Source organism: Nicotiana tabacum, chromosome 3, assembly GCF_000715075.1.
Source record: "Nicotiana tabacum cultivar K326 chromosome 3, ASM71507v2, whole genome shotgun sequence".
Lineage (NCBI taxonomy): Eukaryota > Viridiplantae > Streptophyta > Magnoliopsida > Solanales > Solanaceae > Nicotiana > Nicotiana tabacum.
This window is the reverse complement of record NC_134082.1, coordinates 9,694,350-9,718,912: the sequence shown is the minus strand read 5'-3', so window position 1 is coordinate 9,718,912 and position 24,563 is coordinate 9,694,350. Positions and strand designations below refer to the sequence as shown.

General features: G+C 36.1%; 3 protein-coding genes across 5 annotated transcripts; 2 read left to right on the top strand and 1 right to left on the bottom strand.

The window, feature by feature from the left end:
* Nucleotides 1-1,542: 1,542 nt before the first annotated feature.
* On the top strand, nucleotides 1,543-3,984 carry LOC107773336 (chaperone protein dnaJ 49-like). The gene is made up of 2 exons (XM_016592761.2): nucleotides 1,543-2,822; nucleotides 3,707-3,984. Exon 1 carries the CDS (start codon nucleotides 1,759-1,761, stop codon nucleotides 2,806-2,808), a length of 1,050 nt encoding a protein of 349 aa, XP_016448247.2. The 5' UTR covers nucleotides 1,543-1,758; the 3' UTR covers nucleotides 2,809-2,822; nucleotides 3,707-3,984.
* Nucleotides 3,985-8,010: 4,026 nt separating this feature from the next.
* On the top strand, nucleotides 8,011-14,810 carry LOC107829767 (LRR repeats and ubiquitin-like domain-containing protein At2g30105). Its single transcript, XM_016657237.2, has 10 exons — nucleotides 8,011-8,484; nucleotides 8,711-8,805; nucleotides 9,943-10,101; nucleotides 11,210-11,320; nucleotides 11,416-11,516; nucleotides 12,813-12,950; nucleotides 13,148-13,196; nucleotides 13,354-13,419; nucleotides 14,306-14,425; nucleotides 14,497-14,810. The coding sequence occupies exons 1-10, from the start codon at nucleotides 8,301-8,303 to the stop codon at nucleotides 14,605-14,607; spliced, it is 1,134 nt and encodes a 377-aa protein (XP_016512723.1). The 5' UTR covers nucleotides 8,011-8,300; the 3' UTR covers nucleotides 14,608-14,810.
* A 698-nt stretch (nucleotides 14,811-15,508) lies between these two features.
* On the bottom strand, nucleotides 15,509-24,348 carry LOC107829766 (ubiquitin-activating enzyme E1 1). 3 transcript variants are annotated; one of them, XM_016657235.2, is made up of 7 exons: nucleotides 24,019-24,348; nucleotides 22,530-22,912; nucleotides 21,594-21,811; nucleotides 17,948-18,742; nucleotides 16,940-17,808; nucleotides 16,416-16,848; nucleotides 15,509-16,276 (listed from the first exon to the last, which is right to left on the bottom strand). In XM_016657235.2, exons 2-7 carry the CDS (start codon nucleotides 22,894-22,896, stop codon nucleotides 15,680-15,682), a joined length of 3,279 nt encoding a protein of 1,092 aa, XP_016512721.2. In that variant the 5' UTR covers nucleotides 22,897-22,912; nucleotides 24,019-24,348; the 3' UTR covers nucleotides 15,509-15,679. The 3 variants fall into 3 exon arrangements, with proteins under 3 accessions (XP_016512721.2, XP_016512722.2, XP_075105305.1); XM_016657236.2 differs by having other exon boundaries at nucleotides 22,530-22,909; nucleotides 24,019-24,342; XM_075249204.1 differs by lacking the exon at nucleotides 24,019-24,348 and having other exon boundaries at nucleotides 22,530-23,218.
* Between the last annotated feature and the right edge of the window lie 215 nt (nucleotides 24,349-24,563).

Below are 24,563 nucleotides of genomic sequence, written 5' to 3'. Positions count from 1 at the left end.
TGGTGCATTATTATTACCATGATTGGGGTTTCTTCCCCGACCACGGTCATGACCACGACTGGGGCCACGACCTCTTCCACGTTTAGCTTGGTGGAAGTTCGTCTCATTCACTTCAGGGAATGGACAAGAACCAATAGGTCGGCTTTCATGATTTTTCATTAATAGCCCATTATGTTGCTTTGCTATAAGAAGATGTGAGATAAGTTCAGAATACTTTTTAAATCCCATCTCTCGATATTGCTGCTGCAGGAGCATATTCGAGGCATGAAAAGTGGTGAAAGTTTTCTCCAACATATCATGACAGTAATATTATCACCACATAATTTTAATTGGGAAATAATTCTGAACATAGCAGAATTATACTCACTGATAGATTTAAAATCTTGTAGCCTTAGATGAGTCCAATCATAACGTGCATGTGGAAGAACGACCATCTTCAGGTGGTCATATCTATCTTTCAAATTATTCCACAGTATGACTGGATCTTTAATAGTGAGATATTCCATTTTTAGGCCCTCATCAAGGTGATGGCGTAGGAATATCATTGCTTTGGCACGGTCTTGGTTTGATGCCTGATTTTTATCCTTGATGGTGTCTGCCAGACCCATCGCATCAAGATGAATTTCAGCATCAAGCACCCAAGACATGTAGCTTTTGCCCGATATATCCAGGGCTACAAATTCAAGTTTAGAAAGATTTGACATTATTTAGGAAAAGAAAGTTCTTACCTCAGATACTTTCAAAATATTTGCTCGAGATGGTAGAGCTTCGTGCTGATAACGTGTTATGAAATAAAGACTATAAAGTAAAGACAAGTATAGAGAGAAACTGATATATTATTTGAATTCAAATTGATGTACATAATGAACTGAAATCTCTTCTATTTATAGAAGAAAGGAAGTTGCTCTGTAAGCTGCTACTACAAGTTGTTGTGTAAGCTGCTACTACAAGCTGCTGTGTAAGCTACTATAAGCTGCTGTGTAAGCTGCTACAAGCTGCTGCTGTACCAGATATGGATAATCTTCTACTGAGAGCAATATTTATCCATAACAGAGTACTGAATGGATAAGCTCATTATACCCGGTATGGATAATCTTCTACCGAGGGTAATATTTATCCATAGCTGGGTACTGAAAAGATAATCTTATTATACCCGATATGGATAAACTTCTACTGGGGGTAATGTTTATCCATAACCGGGTACCGAAGTGATAAGCTTCTTCAAGAAGCTTATTTCCAATATAGTACTAAATAGATAAACATATTTACGGTGGAGTCCCATATGGATAAGCTTCTTCAGGAAGCTTATTTACAACGGAGTACTAAATGAACATCCATAATATAATATATTTATAACAAGAGGCAAATTTTATTAAAGTAAATATTTAACGGAGACCAAAAATATTAACTGTTGGTAAACTTAAAAGGTCAAAACTGCTCAGATTATTTTTAAGATACTAATTTGAACCTACCCCCAACTTAAGGGACCATTTTTATCATTTTCTCCAAATAAAACGCATAATATATTCAGCAATTCCAATTTTGGGGTTCTCTATCATAATATTGCGGCTTTTCTTTCTTCAGATGGGGTTTGTTACGAGAACCTAATTGGAAAACCCCAATTCTGACCGATCTGCGAAAAAGGGTCCTCAAATTTCATCTGTAAGACCAATATCTTATACTTTTTCATTATACTGATAGTTTTAGATCTGAATTAGATTTATTCTGTTTACGATTTTTGATTTTTTTTGAATAAATATGGATGGAAACAAAGATGAAGCTAAAAAATGCTTGAAAATAGCAGAGGATTCGATCCAATCTGGGAATCGAGAACGTGCCTTAAAATTCTTGAATAAAGCCCGTCGTTTAGACCCTTCACTTGAAATTGATCATCTTTTATCCCAAACTGATGCATCCCAATCTGAAAACCCTAGTTCTAATGTACCAACACCTGATTTTTCCTCTGAAAATGGGCCCCGCCGTAGGATTTCGGCTAGTGGCGGGTCATCAGTGGCATATAGTGAGGAGCAAGTGACAATTGTGAAAGAAATTAAGAGGAAAAAGGATTACTATGAGATTCTTGGGTTGGAAAAAAGTAGTTGTAGTGTTGAGGATGTACGTAAGGCGTATAGGAAGTTGTCTTTGAAAGTCCATCCTGATAAGAATAAAGCACCTGGAGCTGAGGATGCGTTTAAGATGGTGTCTAAGGCGTTTCAATGCTTGAGCGACGAGGAGAGTCGGAGTAGGTATGATCTTGTTGGATCTGAGGAGCCTGTTTACGAAAGACGTGCTCATAGGCATGCTGGTGGTGCTAGAATGAATACATTTAATGGGTTCTATGATGACGGTAATGTTGACGCGGAAGAGATTTTCAGGAATTTCTTCTTTGGTGGAATGCGTCCCGCAACGACTACTACCCATTTTAGCTTTGGCCCTAGAGTGGATGTGAGATATCAAGGACCAACTGGGTGGCTGAGGACTTTGATTCAATTGTTACCTGTGATATTGATTTTGTTGTTGAACTTTCTGCCTTCTTCGGACCCGGTTTATTCCTTTTCGAAGTCTTATCCGTATGATCATAGGTTAACTACACAAAGAGGTGTGAATTACTATGTGAAGACTGGGAAATTTGAGCAGGAGTATCCTATTAATAGCCCAAAGCATGTGGCACTTGAAGAAAAGGTTGAGAATGATTATCACTCGATCCTTTCTCACAATTGCAGACTTGAATTGCAGCAGCTTCATTGGGGTTATCGAAGAGAAACTCCAAATTGTGACTCCCTGAAGCAGTTCCAAGCAGCGGCCTGATTGATTGGTGCAAGGTCCAGTTTTCTCCTTGTAATACCTTAATTTTTGGCTTTCTAGTTGTAACTACTTATATTCATTTTGTTCTCTGTACTGAATTTTGAACTTGCCCATCTTTGTTTATGTGACAATGTTTATGTAGCTACTTTTAGAACAAGTACGCTCACATTTTGTTTTGATTCCATTGACGGTGATGTAAAGTCGAGAATAACTAATGTTTTAGTGGAATATATCTTCTTGTTGTTGGTTGTTTAAAAAAAAGGCATAATATTCAAGTACAGAAGGCTAACTGAGTGGTCACATTATCCACTTGATATTTTTGTTCATGATTCAGTTTCTTACACTGGATATGATTCAACCAGATGTTTTCCAGGTCAATCTTTAGAGTTGTGCCAATTATCTTTTGTCACATTATAGTAACTGAACTATGTGCGAATTTGCTCAAAAAACATGAATGATTGGAAGGTTAGATTTTTCGCATCCGGTTATATGACATGCCAATCAGTCTAATCATCCAATTCTGTGCTCCGCACAGTTGGATGTATATTAATTCCAATTTTGTGACTTGATTTCTTGTACTAAGTTATGAGATTTTTACCTTCAAAAGAGAGTTGTTTAAATGATGGTTTAAGGGATGCATATGCATCAAACTTTAGGATTAAAGAGAAGAAAAATTGCATCCTTCTTGAGTAGTGATGGATTTAGAATTAAACACTGTGGGTTTTGAGTCGAGAAAGTGAGTTTTGAAATGTATATCTAATTTATCTATACTTGTTTATTTGCACACATATATATATAAATATTATTGGACCGGAAGCATTGGGATCTATGGAACCAACGAACCCATTGTTGGATCGTGCTTGAGTGATTTCTCTGACTACGGTTTCTCCATCTCCTGCAGGTTCATCGTGTTCAGAGTTTTGTTGATATGCTTGACAATGTTAAGGCAAGAAACTCTTAACCTTCTTAGCAATTGTAATGGTACTTTAATATAGTGAGTACCAAATGTGAGCTGTTCGATTCTGGAGTTGGAAGCCTCAATGCACCAAATAGATTACAACAATACATAAATACTCAGGAGTGGAACTATTTGAATGATTCTGAATCATAATTTCTTGTTTTGACTGAATCAATCTTTGCCGGAAAATTTTCATATATAGCTAGGTAAATTTTTTCTTATATGTATAAATACTATTATGTTGAATTCCCTTGGCCTTTTTGTTTGGTTACTTGTTTATATTTTGACTCCTTACTGAAAATCCTGGTTCTGCAGTGATCAATTGTCCTTTTTAAATCGTTCTTCTTGCTTATTTTTTATTTGGTGCACTTGAATTCGCCTTTTATGGTTAAGAAATGCGCGACACCTGATTAAGGTCTAAATCATACATGAGATTAAAGCCTCTCACATAACAATTTTTGCACAATAGGGATGTTCATTTTTGTAAAAAAAGAAAATATGGATAGTTGATGTATTTCTTTTTTATTATATAATAAGGTAATTTAAGGAAGTTTATCATCCCCTCTTGTGAGAGTTGGATTAATGATTTGAAATTTTAGCACAATTTATTTGATTTACATTGTTCAAAATTAATTATTATACTTATTTAGTGGATTTTTTATACATATAGAGTCCAAGCTAAAATTACTAAATTCGAATGAGTTAAAAGTCTCTTAGTGTCTGCTTGCCAATAGTCACTTTTCTACTATTATTATAAACATCATAATGCATCAATTTTCTAAAGTACTAGAATTTTGAACTATGTTAAGTATTTCAAGCATTTATATTGCTATAATTCTTATTTCATATATATCACTAATTAATCTTTTAATAGTTACCTTTGTGATTCTCCTGCTCACAATTAAACTTTATGCAAACTTCTCGATCTCTAAACTCTAATGCAAATTGAATAAATAAATAAATAAAAGTAGAAAGTATCTTCTTTGGATTAAATGTGTTGGACAAAAATGGTAGTTACCTCTTTTGCGTTCTTCATTGAAAAAAGCTTTTGAAGATTTTTTGTTAAAAAAAATTCAAGATAATACTAAAATAAACACGTTAAATTGAAAAAAAATGTTTTACAAAATTTTAAGAACCTTTTACCAAACACACCCTTTAACTGAAATTTATTATCACAAGAAACATTCACTTTGACATGATCATATACATCTTTAGTCTGATATTAGCCTTCAAGCATCTGAAATACACCGTGATTAAAAATGATGTAGCATTCCTAATAGAAAATAACGATTCCTCCCGATAAATAAATTTGTTTAAGTTTTTTTACCTAAAGAAGTCCCGCTCCAACTGTCCAATATTGACTAAATAAATTAAAGACATATAATTTCTTATCCCTTTTTCATAATACAAAAAAATAATCTTACAAAATCTTAGAGCCCGTTTGGACATAAGTTTTTTTTTTCCCTTTTTTCTAAACTTTTTTCCTTTTTTCCGAAATCAGCGTTTGTTCATAAAATTTTCAATTTTCACTTGAAGATGCATTTTGAAAATTTGGAGAACTCCAAAAAGCTATTTTTCAAATTTTTCACTCAAACCACTCACAAAACTTTAAAAACAACCCAAAATTATATTCATGTCCAAACACAACTCTAAATTTCAAATACAATTTTCACTTGAAATTGTTTTTACCTTTTTTTTTAGAATTTTACAATTCTTATGTCCAAACGCCCACTTAGTGTTTTATTTTAAAACTTTCGGAAATTTGATATAAAATAATAAAAAAAATATAATGAATGCACAAAATCAATTCACAATGGCTGATGAGCTAGCTGCTTTCAGTTGAGGTGGAAAGTGTTAGGTGTTTGCCATAATTTTCTTACCATATTTGATTTTCTTATTTGTTGAAGGAAAAGGGCGATATAATTACCTTAATTGGGTTTTCTTTTTTGTAGAAGGAAATTATAAATCTCCAATATTTGACTAATCCTTTTTCTTGTAGGAAGAAGTTTGGACTTCTATAAATTGAGGATCATTTCCTTCTCATTCAGTAGCATCCACAATGTAGCGATAAGAGGTTTGAGAGTCTTGTTTAGGGGGGGAACTTTTCGGGGCAAGTGTTAGTATGTCACTTGTGTTTGCCTCTTCGTGAGGTTGTTCTCTCGATATTTTGTACTCTCTTTTTATTATAGTGTATTGCTCATCCCCGCCGCGGATGTAGGTCAATTGACTGAACCACGTTAAATGTTTGTATCTCTTTTGGTAGATTTCTCTTTGTTGTGTGATTTATCGTCGTTCAAGATTTGCTTTTCTAACTTCCGCATGACACCTGATTTTTTATCACAACAAGTGGTATCAGAGCGAGGTTGAAGACAGGTTCATCTTGGCGGGTTCAGTTCTAGCCGTAACATATTTGACGATAATCGTAATTTTTGCCTAAGAAATTTGACCGGTGTGCTATGCAGTTGAGACAAACTTCGTGGTGGAGATTTGGCTAGTCCTTTTTCTTGTAGGAAAAGATTTGGACTTCTATAAATTGAACATCCTTCTTCTCATTCAGTAGCATCCACAATGTAGCAATAAAAGGTTTGAGAGTCTCGTTTAGAGGGAGAATTTTTCGGGGCAATTGTTAGTATGTCACCTGTGTTTGCCTCTTCGTGAGGTTATTCTCTCGATATTTTGTACTCTCTTTTTATTATAGTGGATTGCTTATCTCTGCCATGGACGTAAGTCAATTGACCGAACCACGTTAATTGTTTGTCTCTTTTGTTAAATTTCTCTTTGTTGTGTAATTTATTGTTGTTCAAGATTTGCTTTTCTAAACTTCAACATGACACCTAATTTTTACCTCCTATAGCAAAGGTTAACATCTTATTTATTTTAAATAAATACCATCTAAAAAAAAATTATATTCTATAGATACATTTTAAGGTTTATAGCAAATATTTAATTTTGGTTACCTCCTAACCCTAAGCCACTAAATATGCTATTCAGTTACACTATTTTCTTTCTCTCTCTACTTTGATACATCTCATTCTCTTCCCTCATTTCCGGAAAACACAATGCTCAATTTCAAAATTCCTCTCGCCCACACCATTTTCTTTTCATTCCGATCAATTCTTAGCACCGAATATTGTTTTGCGATAGCAAATCAAATCCCTAACCAAAACTAACTGATTTGGGAAAGGGAGTTAACCAACGTTTGAACTTTGACAGATTTGGAAAAGGGAGTTAACCAACCTTTGAACTTTCCCAAAACTAACTGATTTGGTAAATGGAGTTTTCTTCTCACTCTTTTGGTTGATCACGTAGTAGCGTATTCCTTCTTTGTTCCGAAATGAAAGTGAACGTTGACGGAGATACTGGTGGTTCTCCGCCATCGACGACGGCGACAGTCACTGTGGCGATAACAGTTAAAAGTGTCGAAGGCAAAGGTAGTCAACGCGGTAGCAGGTAATGAAAAAGGTGTCGCATGTTGTACCTTCAAATTTCAAAGGTGTCGCGTGTTGTACCTTCAAACGTTGCTACGGCAGATTCGCCGGAAATTAAGGTTTGTTCTTGAACAAAGATGACGGAGTTTGAGGCTGAGCAACTTGATTTTCTGTTAATATATTTCGATGTATTTTCATTGTATTCATTGTCTTTTTTTCATTGTAATTCAATGTATCTCGTTGTATTCCATGTATTTCATTGTATTCACTGTTTTTTTCATTGTATTTCAATGTATCCTGCTGTATTCTATGTATTTCATTGTATTCGCTGTCTCGCTATATGCCATGAATGTATTCATATATTTTTTAATTAATATAATTTATGTATTCAGATGTATTATATAATTTCTCTGAAGATTGCTATGTTTTTTAGGTATTTTTCGGTTGAGAATCTTTTTTATAACTGAAAATACAAAATTTGTGTGTTATAATTGAGTTTGTTGAGTTATATTAGGAGTCTATTATGTTAATTGATTCACTTTCCGTTTTAAAAACAGTGTAATCCCTTATTTTACGCCGTAAATACAGTCGAATACAATAATCTGTCCAGCTGTAATCCCACATTTCACTCCATGAATACAGTTGAATACACTCAAATACAACAACTGATTAGCTGGACTTCCCTGATTCACGCCTATTTTTGCTACTGCATTCATAATGCAATAGCTTAAATACATCAAATACATCTTATAACCACAAAAAAGTATCTATAATACATAATATAGCAAATGCTATGTATAGATTGGGTAATTACACTTCTCTCTTTTTTTTTTTTTTTTTTTTTTTTTTTTTATCATAACAACAACTCCGCCATACTTTACTCCGAGAACTTTGTATTAGGGTGGGAGACTCAAACTGAAATCGGAGGTTACTTACATCACACCAACCCCTCTTGTCAAACACAAAGTTCAAAATCGCAGAGGCTAGTAATATTGTCCTTACATCAATATATATTTTCAATTCAATTTGTTAAGAAAGTCATTGTCCAGTCGTGAAGCACAGAATTCACAGATCGGCGGCGAGTAAAAAAGAAAACACAAAATAAAGAAATGGAGAAAGAAATGGAGGGAAAAAGCGATACCGATAATCGGAGTACAATAACGGTGAATGTTAAGTTCAGCGGCCGATCGTTGCCGGTGGAAATCTCCGACGAGTCCACCGTCAAAGACCTCAAGTCTCTACTTCAACCTCTCACTAATGTCCTCCCTCGCGGCCAAAAACTCATCTTCAAAGGTTACATTCTCTCAATACAACCCTATTAATTTTTTTTAAAGAAATCAGTGAATTAACTGGGTACAAGTTTTAAGAAAATCAGAAAGAGTGTAGGCTAAAAATAAGCCAAGACTTTTCTTTGGTTATATATATGGTAAAATGAGAAATTTAAAGTTAAAAATTCTTTGTAACTAAGTGTCATTTGAATTTGATAGTTGACATAATTTGTGTGTTTTTTCATGGATAGGGAAAGTATTGGTGGACGAAATGACATTGAAGTCCTCGGAGGTTGTAAATGGTGCCAAGATCATGCTTATGGCTTCCCAGGGCTTACACCAAGGGGTAATTCTTGATTTTCCTATACACTACTTTATGATTTATCTAACGGATGGATGTAGAGTTCAAACTTATGGGTTCATCGGAACCCAATAGTTTTGACTCAGGACCTTGTATATATTCACTAAATAAGTACAACTAATAGATTTCAAACTAGTAAATTTGATGAGTTGTGGTAGGATCTTGAACTCAAAACAAATCTTGGATCCACCTATGATTTTTCTCTGTTCTTTTCCTTCAATTTTGCTAATAACTTTTTTTGATGGCTTACAAACTATTAGGGATTGGGGCTATGTTGTGGTGGTACCCTTAGTTTGTTTACATATGTTTATATCGTTAGCAAATGTAGAGAACCTCTAGTATTAGAAATCCTTTGATTTGTCATAAAAGACAATCTATTGATTGCTAGAATGAAGTGGGTCTACGTGGAGCAGAATGGATATTGAATTATAGGAGACTGCAACTAGTTTGGGATTGAGGTGTAATTGATTGAGTGTTTATCATTTGATCCAATAGCATTCCGTTAGATAGGAATAGAATTGATAAATACTGATAACTCTCGGATAGAGTATTAGAATGGAAAGATCCATTAGATATTGATTCTAAGCCATCCCTGACGATTAATCGACAACTCAAAGTGCTTTTCTTGATAAACCAGCATTTGTATATAGATGTAAGAGGATTTGTTTGGGAAGTAAGAAGCCCTTTGACATTTCTTCATCTGCAAATAATTCTCGATGTTAAAACACAAAGCTAGGGGACTAATCTTTGAATAGGAAAAAGAGTGGATCTGCCGGGTCTCGGATGAATTGGCTTATTCGAAAAAAGCCTTGTTGTTTGGAAGATCTATCTCGTGTTTGGTACTAATTGGTCGGTTCTACTCTGCAAGAAATCCGAATCATTCTCTTGTTTTTTGGTGGGCTTAAATAGACGTGTGCTTGTGTTGCTGGATTTTTTTATAAATTTGAAAAAACCAGAATTTTCGTGTAATTAATGCAAAAAATAAATTAAAAAACCTGTGTAATTCAACCTAGCTAGATCCTGAACTTTTTGTTTTCTATATCAGAAAGTGAATTAATCCACAAATGGCAGCTTTTAAATCTGATGTCTTGAGTTATTTACCTGTTTGTGTATATTGAATAGGATGGACCAATAAGAAAGGAAGCTTTCACATTGCCCTCAATGAGGATGCCTGAAGCTACGAGACCGAAAAGAGACGTTCCTCAGGTTCCCATTTTGAAGAGCCAACTTGAACGGTGGAAGGCTACTGGCGTCATTGCTCTATCAGAATGCAATCTGAAGGTAAGATGAGATGTAACTGACTTTGCTTTGCCAATGACTTTGAACCTATTCTTGCCATGACCGATCTTTATTGTGATGGGACGAGATACAATGGTTGAACTGGATGCACTTTGATTCAATCGTACATATTGGAGTCAACCTAAAATTAGTAGTATTATTTTCTCTATTTTTTTCCCTTTTCTCCTTTCAATTCATTTCATCTAAATTATATCTAATATATTTTTCTGGCTTGACTAGGTAGATAGCCGGGCTATGTCCTTTCCTTTCGTAATCGTAATGCAAAACTGATCACTGGAATAGATATCCCTAGTATCTTTAGAAAGCTCTTAGGTGTGAGTCCACCAGTACTACAGTCTAACCTTCTATGAAACAAAAAACAAAATTCTACTTCCCTCCACTATGGATAGAAGTGCAAAAACAGATGGAGTAATATGTCGTGTAGATTTCATATATTTGCTTAGAATCAAGCAAAATGACTCTATGGCATATTTTGTCCCAATTAAAATTTTTGGCTGATAGATGGATTGTATATAATTCATTTGTTGGGAGCTTGGAGGATTAAAAGCATAATTTTCCTAATATTTGGAAACCAAAATTTTCTCTTTCCAGTTGGTATGTCTAACTCTTTCATCTGTTCAACTTGTTTGTTGCAAACCCAAAACCAAAATAACCACCCAATATTTCTCAGTTGCAAGACAATAATTTTACTTTTTATCCCAAAAAGATGCAAGCTAACCAGAGAAAACCAAAAGAGGATAATCAGATGGTTCAAACTTGTGAATAAATGTTGGATTAGTACCGGAGAGAATATTTGGCCCGCACTGCTCAGATGAAATCCCATTATATATCACTTATGTGTGTACATATTGTGTATCAAGAATGAGAATATAACAACTGTCAAATGGTAAATGTTCTCTTAGCCAAGTAGTGGAACCGGGTTTGATTCTCTTTGTTCGGCCAAGATAATTTATCTGTTTTCCATTAATTTTATAATAGCATTACATGTATCCTTTAACTACATTACCAGGTGATTTTATTTTTTATTTTACTTTTACTATTTTTTTTCTTCTTGAAGATATTATTCTCATTACTCACTGGAACTTGATAGGCCCTGCCTGGTGAAGTGCTGACTTGCGGACCTTCTGCAAGAGTTCTTGATCTCAGCCACAACTTGATACAACATATTCCAGCCGGGATTAATAACTTGAGTTCTCTTCAGGTATGTTGAGCTGCCTACTTTACACTTCTTTGAAATTGCTATTGATTTACTACTTTGTGCTAGAAATTTATTTTGGTATTCTTTCTGCTTCCCAGAAATTGATCCTCAATGGAAATGAAATTATGGATAATTCCTTAAGCTGGGAAGGGCTATCTTCTTTAAAAAGTCTTATGGTTCTTTCTTTGAACCAAAACAAGTAAGTCCCACCTGTTCCTTACAAAATTCCCTCCATTGAATGAATAACAATGAAATCTGCTACCCCTTTGGATGAGACGACATAAAAGATAACTTTGACATCTACTTTTTGTTTTATTAACTTTTAATATCCTTGCTATACAATCGTTACTGACTTCCAATTCTCTTCTCACTTGATTATAAAGAGGCTACTTACTTACTACATCTTTCTCTAACCCTCTTATCAGCATTATGTACTTATGTAGTTATGTTAGCCTGTCTGTTGCTTGATGCATGAAACCTTTCATCTCGCTGTTGTAAAAGTAGTGATAGTTTGCTTTGTCATTCTCTTGAATTAAAAACATATATAAAAGAAGGGGGATGTGAAAATTATAAAATATCTACTTTAACTTTTAAAAAAGGATAAAATTATAAAATCTCTTTGATCATTATTAAACGAAGTATAAATTTTCTTCCATGTATAGTTCAAAACTAAAAAAGAAAAATTTGTTCACGTTTTTCTGTCGAATATACTTGTTTCTTTGGATTTTTATGAGTATTTATTGATAGCAAGTTACTTTTGGAGAACTTATGAAAACGTATCTCGAGATTGTCTAAGATCATGGTCAGTCAAATATTTAAGTAGGTTTACTTTTACATATTAATTTATACTAAGTTTATTTGAAATGTGTCATATGTCATGCAATGATTGGCTGTTTTCTATTTCAATGATAAATTGTTTTCAAAAAAAAATTATGGAGCTTTTTAATTGGGACTTAAGGTATTTTGTTTCAAGTGCCGAATCTGGTCATCAGACATCCCCTTAGGTATAGTAAAAAAACATTCTACTGTGTTCTTGATCAAATATACATTCTAATTTGTAATATTCATCACTTTTACTTACTAGCAGTTCATGATCAGATGTATTGGAATGGAAGAGATGTTCTTAGTGGTAAACATTTTGAAGGTTTGCACAGATAACTGAATGCAGTTAGACTATGGATATGAGTCCAAATACTGCTTTTTGGCAGAATTGTGTCAAGTCAAAATATAATCATAAAACTGCATTATTTATTGACCTGGACTCAAACGTGAATGAGAATTGAATAAAGCTGTCAATCGTTGATACACAAAAGTCATGGTATTGATTTTGTTTGGTCAGTGATATTCAGATGATGTTTCGTGTTACATTTTTGTTTTCAGATACGGCATACTCTGTTTACCAATCTCAACCATTTGACATGTGCATTATTTCCGTTTAAAGGACTCTTGTATCATTATGTCAACTAGTATTTTCTTTTTGGAATGATTTATGCAGCGTTGCAACACTGCCTCCTGAGATTGGGGCTTTGACCAGTTTGAGACAGCTTTATGTTGCACATAACAAGTTAACATGTCTCCCATCTGAAATAGGTCTGTTGACTGGCCTTGAGGTTTTGAAACTTAACAACAACAGGTAATATGAAGTGCTTGAAATTTTGATTTTTCATAAGTTTACTTATCATAATTTCTAGTGTTGAGCTTTTTTTCTCAACCTTTTCCTGTGGACATGGATGTTTAGGGAATCAGTTTATTTTTTTGTTATCTTATATTTTTCTTAACAATTATAAGAGCCAACATTCTAGATTTGTAAGCTTAAACTTCCAATTGCAGGATACCCATTATTCCGGAAAGTATAGGGGGCTGTGCTTCTCTGATTGAGGTAGAAAAAGGGTTTATTTTCCCTTTAGTCATTTGTCTATTTTTCTTGCATTAATTGGAATAATGAAATTCAAAATATCGGCTAAAACAAGATCCAGCATTTAATGGTTTATGTGATGTTACCTTATGTACATATAACCTGATTCATCATGGTGTAGGTTGATCTTTCATCTAATCTTTTGGTGGAGTTGCCAGAAACAATTGACAAACTAAAGGATTTAAAGGTTCTGTATTTTTGTCTTTTCTCTCACATCCCTGTTATGCAATCTTTTCATTTGAAGTGTGTTTTGAAGATTTCAGTTTATAGTAACGGCTGACAAATGACTAGATGTGCTCAAGTACTCGTTGATAGCTCATTGTTGAATAATAAAATGGATTTACCTAGGAAGTCTAGGAGAAAATGCAATGAATTGTTTCAAGACCGACTCGAATTGCTTTTTTTCTTTTATTGAATTGATCCCACCAGAACAAAATTCACTTGATTGATACATGTACATACACCTAGCAATTCAACATAAAATTCAAGATATTTCATCGAATCATGGAATGAAGAGATTCTACTTGTCTCCTGAACTAAATTCTTGGAGAAAAAAGAATTTGAGTAACCACAAAGTAAGGGCAGCCCTAAGCTACCGCTATGCGCGGGGTCTGGGAAAGGGCCGGAAGAGTAACCACAAAATATCAGTGAATAATTTAACATACAAGGAGCTATCTAAAATAGATCATGACATGCATTGACATGTATATACTAGAAGATTCAACTATGCCATTTTAAACCAAGCTGAGTGATCTACTGCCACAATCTGCTGTTTTTATTAGTAATACACTGTTTTCTTCACTAAGAGCGCAACACGTGATGTGTGGGTTAGGCGCAAGTCACAAGTTTGAACCCTTCCACATACAAAAGTCTATTTAAGTGGAGAAGGGTAGAGAGACAGACTCATTATCCACCGAGTTTCGAACTGTGTCTTTTTGGCAAGACGTGTCGCGCACAAGTTTCTCCAATTTGTTAACAATTTCTCTAACATCTTTCATGTGATGGCCTCTTTTACCTGCACAGTGTGCTTCTGCCCAGTTATTTGCGTGGTTCATGTTCTGATTACTGTGCAGGCACTTTATCTTAAAAACAACGGGCTCAAATCCCTCCCTAGCAGCATATTCAAACTGTGCACCGAACTCTCAATACTGGATCTCCATGGCACTGAAATAACCATGGATGTTCTCCGCCAGGTATTCAATTTTTTACTACATCATGTTGTGACCTATTTTGGTTTGCCTCTCACAATTTCCAAACCTCACAGCTTGAAGGATGGGAAAATTTTGATGAGAGAAGACGCTCGAAACATCAGAAGCAATTGGAGTTCAGAGTGATCAGCTCAGCCAAATTTGATGAAGGAGCTGATAAAAGCTGATAGGCCAGAACATTGAAGACTAGTGAATGAGATGAATTCCAGTTCAATATACCAAAAGTTTGCAATTCTATCGTGATACAGTGAAAATGTTTGGCGCAGTTCCAAGAAAACGAATGAAAATTTCTGAAGAGATTTTATTTTTACACGTAAAATAAATTAAACACAAGAGATCTTAAATTTAAGCCCAAGAGTTTTTTGTCAAATCTCCAAAAGAAAACCAAGCCCATCTATAACCAGTTATGTTCACATCAATCTAAGGATGTGATCTAGTGATAAATAAAGTGGACGCAAATGCTGGAGATAAAGGTACCAATTCCAGTGGAGAAAGAAAAATATCATTAGCCCTGTCCAAATTTATGTAGTTTTCCTTTCTAGTCTGTTCAAAAAAAAAAAATTAACACTTAAATTTTTTTTATCCTTAATGAGATGATTTACACGAAATTCAAATGGTTATTTAGACCACAAGTTCTAAAGAATTTCTTTTCTTTCTTAATCTCTATGGTATCATATAAATTGGGACAGAGGGAATAACTAGTTTCTTTTCCATCTGCCTAAACTTCAATGGGCAGATATACCCAACACTCGTTCTAATGAGATATAGCAGCTACCTTGTGAAAAAGTCGAATTGTGCACAAACTAGCTGGAATACCACGGGTAAGAAAAAACCAACTTTTAATTTATAGCACTTAAGTCAGAGAACTAATTTCTCTAACGTAAAATAAGTTAAAACTATGCCTATATATTGTATAAAATCAAAACACCGAAAAATGCTTAATCCTAGCTGCCACATGTATAAAATATCATGTAAGTTGTAGACACGTCAACAATCAATTGTTTAAACCGGAGTCAAAGATAGCAGAACAATAACTGAACATAACGCATACTATATGCAACAGGAAAGTAGGTTCAAAATATTGGGCACCATCAATTAATATACGAGGATCAGAGTTGCTATGAAAAGAAATATCCCCGTGTGTCTTACATTATTATAACATCGTGACAGGAGGATAGCGCATACAAGTTGTATGATCCTAAACTTGGAACAAATAGTGCAATGGATAACCAAGAAAATTTAACGGAAATATACGGATACCAGAGGAATATCAACATCGTTATCTTCATCATCTTCACACGCAACAACAACATCCAAGTGACGGCGATATGGTGGTAGCTCCACCTTGGCCACGTCCCTCGCCAAATCTACTACCCTCTTGTCCATTCGTTCCTTGTGCCGGGGAAACATGCTGTTAAACAGCAGGCAGCTTCCACATGAAATGCTGTAAGCATTCAGTCCCTTGTCTGCAAGCCATTGGATTAGTTCTCTCAATGTAGGATTGTCCTTGATGACCCACCTATCCCAAACAGTCCAGCTCATATCTTGATGTTTGACAACCTTGGGTGGCACTGGCTCAGCCATGGAAAAGAGAGGTAGAGCAAGGTTGGCAAACGTGTTCCGGTAGTCCTCCAGTTTGTGGCCCCCATCAAGAACCTTGTACAGCTCAAGGCAAACCAAACCCGTTGCCATTGCAGTAGTAGTCGCGATTGCAGGAATGATCCTCCCCGCAATAAACTTAGCTTTCAGTTTGTCAACTTCCGGGATACTGTAGTTTCTTGCTCTCATGTTAGCAAGTGCAGCTATAAGGTCCATGTGATAGTTAGTGTCATCGTCCTGCTCAACATCAACAAAAACATCAGTAGGCGAAGTAATCTATCTGAAACTCATGCAATTTATAAGCTACACTATTAGGAGGAATTTTGATGCAAAAAGAATACACAATATTCAAGTTGGAATATAACGAAATTGAGACCTTCTCAAATTGAATAGGTTTCATCCGGAAGCCTGGTGTTAGATTCTTCCGATAGTGCTCCAGCTTTGATATAAGTTCATCGATGACAGCAGCATCATCTATAGAAGCTGTAGAGAGACTAGTCGCCTTCTCATCAGTCACAATTTTGGCATCTTTTTTCGGTTGAAAATCTGGGACCATAACCTTGTCCACTGCTTCACTCAGTTTCTTCGGGTGCTTAGCCCAATCGGGAATAGGTATACCAAATGTCTCAGCACGTAAAATGGATGCAGCCATGATAAAATGGAGATGACTAGGGTCGGTAGAAGAGAACTGCAAGGGATGAGGGAAGCGCTTAGGGGCAGACCAAAAGGGGGCTCCAGAACTGGTCATAGAATCCTCAGGGAAAGTGAAAATCAGTTGTTTTACTCGGTTCGCAAAATAATCTTCAAACCTGGAAAAAGAACAAAGGTCAGAAACTGCAGAGATAAAGGCACCATTATGATAGTTAAACACAATGAAAGAAAAATGGTATCACGTATTACTTTAGGCGTGCCCATGCAATGCAATCTTCAAAAGTTTCACAGCTTTCTCGATCAAGGCACTCCAGAACACGCTCCAAATTGTCTCTGGCTTGAGCATCACCGGCATTTGTTTGTGCAGATGTATATTCACTTGGATTAGAAAGATAAGCATTAACTTCGGCTGGTATTTTCTCAAGCAGACCCTCAAATTCGGACCGTGCCCATGTCAAACAATGATCAATATTATGTGGGAAGGAGTGCAAAGTGCACATTGGTGCTTGTTTCTCTGGAGGATCTCTTGATGCACCATAATTCTCAGTCAGATGGGGAATCACCATCTGAGTGTTACATTTGGCACCAAGGGTTCCTGATTCAAGCAGTGGCTTCTGAAAGTACAAGCATCTCTGATCGACATAAAGTCTTGCATTGATATTGTCAAGTGCATTAATAACCACACTAAGATTCTCCCAGAAAGTGTCATCAAACACATTTTCAGTTTCAGGACCCACACGGTTCTGCAAAGCTTCAACTTGAAGCTGGGAATTTATCGATGCTGCAGCTGTAGCAGCAACAGTGGATTTTGCCTGGCCAATGTTCCAATCACGGAAGAGAAATTGTCTACTAAGGTTACTCTTCTCAATCACATCATCATCAGTGACTGCCAGTTTCCCTTGTTTGTTGCATGAAACTCCCATTAAAGCCAAGTTCTTCAGGAACTCACAACCCAGGGCACCTGATCCCACCAAGAACACATTCGCATCTTCTAGTTTCTTCTGGAATTTATGCCCAAAAACTGAGATCTGGGCATCATAACGTGTATTTAATGGCTTGAGATCACTAGGATCTAGAGGCTCAGTTGGAAGTGATTCCACGGAGTCAAAGTAGAAGAACTGTTAACAAATTAAAGAGAAAAAAAGAGAGAATTAGTGAAAGTGGTGCAGGGGGAGAAGGGAAGGATTGAAAAAGAATCTCCAAAAAATCCAGGAACTATGATAACAATGCAATGGACAGAATAACAGCAATTGTAACCTGAAAAAGTGGATGAAACTTCCCAGAGCAAGCCTTAACAACCTCCTGCCCAACAATACCCCCAAACATTGCAGCCATGGGATTAAGTTCAGCACCTGCACCAGAAGAAAATTGCTGTAAAAGTTTAGGGTTTATATCTTCCAATTTCCCCTCTCCCATGCTTTCATTTAAATCGGTCGCAATAGATATCAGCCTCTGAGCATCATCTTCTGAACCAGCAAGAGGAAACCTTGCCAATTCAGATCTGAACTTGTCTAATGCTTGGAATGCCAAATGCAACAGAGGCGGTCGCTCAAACTTCGAGAAATCACTAAGAAGAAAATCGCCAGGATCCCTGATAGCCTCGCTCAATGTCTTAAACTTCAAAAGTTTGGGCTGCTTCACCTGAGTGACAATACCACCTCTCTCATAGGGACCGAAGTTTGTTGTGTCCTCGTCGAGAGTAAAGGAATAAGGTCTTGCACTTCTAATTTTTCTTGGCTTGCCATCATTAAGTTCTGTCATGCCCCGTACTTCTGAAAACACAACTAGGTCTCCATCCTGAAACTCAAGCCTTTCATCATCCACACACGAAACAAGGGCAGGGTTATCATTACTAATTGATGCAATGATGCCCGTATGAGGTTCTTCACCATCTACATCAAAAACTGTGAATTCAGGGCCAAAATCACAGAAGACATAACCAAATAGACCTCTCACTTCAGTTCTGATAAATGCTATGGGGGGGTGATGATTGTGGCAGTAATCACTGAACTCCAGTGCATCCTCTAAGCTGGTGTTAGTAAATACCACAGCCTGCATTGAAATAATATAGGGAGTGTCGGCAGGAAATTATGATGTCAGTCATAGTAGAACTTTTACCAGCCCAACATCCAAATGAAAAGTAAAAGGAGATGAAAGATTTAGCAAATTGATATCCCTCAACAGGAACAAACTGCAAGAATCTGGCATGATTGAAGGCAGCAAGTGCACACTACAATCCCAAAAGTCCCAAAGCTTATAAAAATTCTCAGGTTGAACAAACTTGTTTCAATGGGCTAAGTCATGTCTCCTTATATAGAAATACTACCACAAAATGCACAAGTCATTTGGATACTCAGGCAGCACCAGCCAAAAGTCATAGTAGCAGTTGTATACACATCGACATGAAAATATGCAAATGAATGCAGCATCAGAAGATGTGAGCGAATCCACTTTTACAATTGCAATTATAAACTATGTCTCGGTCCTGAGCAAGTTACGGTCGGCTATACAAATCCTCACTGACCATATTTCTCTATTTTAAAATCATTTCAAGCCAGCATAAGGATACAAACACGCTTCTAAAATTGTGCCATATTGTATCCTAACTTCAACTTGAATCTTTAGGGTAAGATTTCTTGTACGAGTTCATCCCTTCTTCCTCCTGTTTCATTCTTTCTTTGGATTGATTATATCTGTCTTCCTTTGGATCAAATCTTGTTGGGACTATTAATTAGTAGGTTCTTGCATATTTGTTTGGAATTTGACTAATTATATTTGTTATTTCATTCATTCTTTAATTCTACCGATATTGTCCTGGGGTTTGAATGATCGTTGGTGATAACAACAATTCAAGTTATGTTAAATACTTGAGTTTTGTGTTATTCTAATCTGTAAAATTCCTTTATTCTATCTTAGTGGCATATTTGTTTTGTTCTGCTAATTTGTGGTATCAGTCTACAGACATCAATCATGTACAATTTCCACCTTTTCAGAAAAGTTCGAAGAATCAACCTGAGTTTGATCGGTAACCAAAATCCATAAAAACGAGGGATCTCTACCAAGAAAAATGTGTGAGCATGATTCAAATAACAACTATTATTAATTCAAAGAAGGATCCACAATAATACTATGTCAATAGGTGAATAATAGTCTAGTTGGACAATTTGACTGTATTACCTCACAAGATAAACATTCCTCCGATCCCAAATTGTATCACTTGGATGACTTTCACGAGGAGACCAAGATGAAAGGTTGAATGTCATTCATTCTAATCTGGTAAGTATATGCTAAAATAGTTGTTGCAAGAAGCGTAATGCATGTCAAATTAAACAAATCATATGCACGAGTAGCATTAGTGGTTAATTAGACCGTATGAAGATGGTAGAATTCACAGAGGCCATTCTTCGGGGATGGACGTAAGCACAAAGTAGGTCAATGAGAATCAGGTGGAGTATTAGTTGATAAAGGTGATTGTAAATATCAACACATAGGTCTACCTTTTTATCTTCTAGCATCTCAGAAATGCAATAGCATCCAACTTTGTTTGTGTGTGAGCATGGGTGTTTTTTTTTTTTGGGGTGGGGGGGTGGGGGGTGGGGGGGGGGGGTTGTTGTTAAGTGACAGCCACCTTTTGCACGAAGATAAATACATATCTTTCTTTTTTTTGGTTGATAAATCAAAGTAACTATTGAAAAGGCCAAATACATACACAACCCCTTAAACTTGTCAAGATATCCCATTGAAACACCTTATCTCAGGATGTGACCAACTGAACACCTAATGTTACTTAAAACGGTGAATACACACTGCTGACATGGCAGTGTGGGTGATCTGCACCGCTCTTAAGAAGTGTGAAATGACTTCAAATCGTGTTAAAATGGGCCCAATGAATCGTGTCAGCACAAGAGAAATATATAGCTATTTTCGTTTTAATTATTTTCTTCTCCATCTTCTTCTCTCTTACCGGAAAATCCTCAAAGGCAAAGCTCACCTTTTTCGCTAAAACAAGAAGCTGCAGAACAACATCGCCTAAAATTTCATGGTACTACCAATCATCCGCTGCTCACTCATCCTCTTACAGTGATTTTGCAGAATCTCTAGCCAAAAGTATCACTTCTGAATCAGAATCCATGTCGACCCAATCAAATTCCGCTGACCACCAACAAAATGCACACACGACTACACCACTCTCCACCGGTCAATACAAGCCCCGCCTTCTAAAAAGAAAACAATTTCCAATACTGATTACCTTCAACTGGACATATCCATTTTTCTTCAACCATGAACCCCTAACACCTAAGATCGCTTGCAGATTTGAGCCTCGAATCTTTGTTGATATCATCTGTAGCGAACCAATTCGTTGTGTTTCAATTTTCAGCTTTGAGCTACTTGAAATGGGAAGAAGGCGCTGAATTTTTTTAAAACACATCTGCGATTGTGGAACTGCCATGGAGTAAAAGAACCCAAAAATGGAGAAAAGAGCCAGCAGACGAAGGAAGGGAGGAGGGAGAAACATTGGTATGCAAAAAGTGTAATCTTAAGCCACGTGTTTTTGTTTTATTGGTTACTCTACCAGGGCTCCCCATGTAAATTGCACGGATCTAATTTTTTTTTGGCCAGCTGCTATGAAACGGTCTAATAGACACAGTTTTAAGTGAGATCAAGTGTTCAATAGGTCGCACCCTGACATAAGATGTCTAAATGGAATATCTTGACAAGTTTAAGCGTCTGTCTGTGTATTTGGCCTACTTTTAATTTGAACCATGAGCTTCCAAAAAGTCTATATCACATCTTTTAGATACAGATCTACATAACAAGCTAGTGCATCAGTAATAACAAATAGTTTTCCATGAACAACCAAACTTCTCATGAAAAAAGCTAAAAACCAAAGCAGGCACCTCACCTGGAAATCAGAAAGCTTTTCCTTGGTCAATTTTGTAGTCAAAGTTGAGACAGCTACAGCATTGTTGAGCTCCTGTAGCTTTTGAACAGAAGCAAGTGCTCTGTTCTTACCAACATCACTCTCCGAGAAAATAAAATTGCTCGACAGATCCCACAACTGCACTTCTCCTTCATCATGCAGAGTCACAGACTTTACACCAGCAAGTATAAGATTCTTTGCTGCAATCATGTGGAAATACAGAATCACGCAAAGGCAAAGAGACACTAAAATACCAAATATACCTATTGACATGGCTCCACCAAAAAAAAGTCCAGAATTCGATCATATATAACCTACACTTATTGCTATTGCGACAGATGTTAATAATTACGGGCATATTTAACTTATGCAACATCCTTTTTTTTGCATTACATATACTTTTTAATGCTTCTTCTTCATTTGTGCTTATCATCACTAAAGTGCGTTCTTTAATTGGGCTTAACACTTTCAGCTCATTACTTATGAAACACCTGATAAACACATCCAAGACTAAGCTCCATGTTAGTAGAAAAGTCAACAAAACAGAACCCGGATTCAGAACTCAAAATCTAAGTCTACATTCCCAGATGTTAAAAAAACACAAATGAACACAGGATTAAAAAAAAGGGCAGCCCGGTGCACAAAGCATCCCGCGTTCATGCAGGATCCGCAGAAGGGTCACACCCCAATGGGTGTGATGTAGGCAGCCTGATGCAAGCATCAATGGCTGATCCCACGGCTCGAACCTGTGACCTATAGGTCACACGGAGACAACTTTACTGTTGCTCCAAGACTCCCTTTCGAACACATGAATTTAAAAAGAAAAAAAAAGGTAACATAATTATGGAATCAACAACCTATAGAACACAGGATAAATTCGAAAACCTAAAAAAATCATTAAGGAACAATAGTCCATACCTGTTTCAGCACCAAGCCCTTGGATCCCAGAGACAAGAACATTAGAAGCAAAAAGCCGCCGCATAGTTTCACGGCCATACACAGCAAGCTGTCGGCTGTGGAGATCCTCATCAATATCATGTGGATTTCCATCATCAAATGCCATTTCTATTACCGACTGTTCACCGGCACTACTGCTGCTAGCGTTACCCTTAAAATTCTTGCCTAGAATCTTGTTAGTACTGCAACCGCTGGTATTCTCTTTGGCACCGGAAGAGATCACACAACTAATTCTATGCTTTTTGAGAACTCTCTCTGGATCACAGCTGCTACTGTTACCGTCGCCGTCAACTACCACGCCTTCTGCAGATCTCTTTCTAGGAAGCATATAGTGCAATAAACTGCTAAAAACTCGGCGAAACCCCATAGAGACAACCAAAATCAGAAAACAATTCAATACATCAAGATCAGGAGACGTAACGTTCAAAAACTCAACGACGATGATAGGAGTTATCAGATCAACAAAGATACCTAACCCTAACGCAGTAAATAGTTTCATTTGCAATTTATTCCAAACATAGTATATCAAGCAAAGAAGCTTATATCCCAACAAGAAAAGGCATACCATATCTTTTCATCTTTTATATCCTAGCAGCAATAAAGGGAAAGAGTGTCATTTGCAATTGATTCCAAATACAGTATATGAAGCAAAGAAGATTGCACCACAGAGCAAAAGCATAATTTGTATTTGTTCTCTTTATCACAAAGATATAATAGTGTATAAAATAGTGTCACTTGCAATTGATCCAAACACAATATATCAAGCAAAGAAGCTTGCATCGCAAAGACAAAAGCATAATTTGTTTTCTATATTATTTTTTTACACGAATAACAAAGGACTGAAGTCTGAACCTCAGTAGATTGTGACGGCAAGAAAGATAAAATAGTGCCATTTGCAATTGATTCCAAATACAGTATGTCAAGCAAATATTCTTGCACCACGGAGTACAAGCACGATTTGTACTTTTTAGCTCAATCACAAAGGCTAAATCTCAGCGGATCCTAACATTTGCAATTGATTATAAACACAGTATATCAAACAAATAAACTTGCACTGCAAAGACAAAGGCATAATTTGTTTCCTATTTTCACTTTTAATACAAATGGAAAAGCGTAATCTCAATAGATCTCCACAGCAACAAAGATAGATAGTGTCATTTGCAATTGATTCCAAACACAGTATTTCGAGCAAAGAAGCTTCCGCCCGCAAAGACAGAAGCATTATTTATATTCTATTTTCATTTTCCACACAAATAACAAATACTTAGCTGAAATAAATAGTATAATCCGCAATTGACTCCAAAAAATACAGTATATCAAGCAAAGAAGCTTCCACCGCAAGCACAAAAGCTCGATCCGTTTTCTACTTCTTTTTTTACTACGAACAACAAACAGTCTCGGATCGTGAAAGCAAATTTAATCAAAAAATATGATTAGATAGAGAAATTACCGATCGCAGCGGTTGAGAAGAAGTGAACGGAATATGTGCGGAGATCAGTGTGGTGATTACTTGGAGAAGAATTTTCATTCGTGTGAAGAAAAAAGAAGCTTCGCGAGGAAGGGGTTGAGAGGTATTTATAGATTTACAGGTGCCTAAGCCTAACTATGGCGAAATGGGTAGCGTTTCCATTACGTCCATCGAGAAAGGAAAGAGAAAAGGTTGACTGGTGTTTTCGTTCTAGAAAGTACCAATTTTAAGAAAATGGTGACAATCCAAGGCACCACGCATTCACAGGTTTATCAAATCCAAATTTATTTTATTTTCGGAATATACAAATGTCAAGAGCATGTACTATCATTTTATAACCATGATGTGCGGATAATTTAAATATTAATCTTGTAAAGTTATAATCAAATATATCATTTTATTTTAATAAATATTAGTTATTATTTTATTATTTAATATAGTGTGCAGAAATATAATAAAATTTAGAGTAAACCAAAGGATCCACATCATATAGTAATCAAATAAATTGTTTGTTCCTTATTTATTCT

Bases quoted from the DNA above. Each gene is read 5' to 3' on its own strand.
- LOC107773336 (XM_016592761.2), top strand. From the start codon at position 1,759: ATGGATGGAAACAAAGATGAAGCTAAAAAATGCTTGAAAATAGCAGAG.
- LOC107829767 (XM_016657237.2), top strand. From the start codon at position 8,301: ATGGAGAAAGAAATGGAGGGAAAAAGCGATACCGATAATCGGAGTACA. The intron at 11,517-12,812 runs GTAAGTCCCACC...TGATTTATGCAG, and splicing joins CTTTCTTTGAACCAAAACAA to CGTTGCAACACTGCCTCCTG. The intron at 13,420-14,305 runs GTTCTGTATTTT...ATTACTGTGCAG, and splicing joins ACAAACTAAAGGATTTAAAG to GCACTTTATCTTAAAAACAA.
- LOC107829766 (XM_075249204.1), bottom strand. From the start codon at position 23,136: ATGGTATGCCTTTTCTTGTTGGGATATAAGCTTCTTTGCTTGATATAC. The intron at 21,812-22,529 runs GTATGGACTATT...ACATGATTGCAG, and splicing joins AGGGCTTGGTGCTGAAACAG to CAAAGAATCTTATACTTGCT. The intron at 18,743-21,593 runs GTGAGGTGCCTG...ATTTCAATGCAG, and splicing joins AAAAGCTTTCTGATTTCCAG to GCTGTGGTATTTACTAACAC.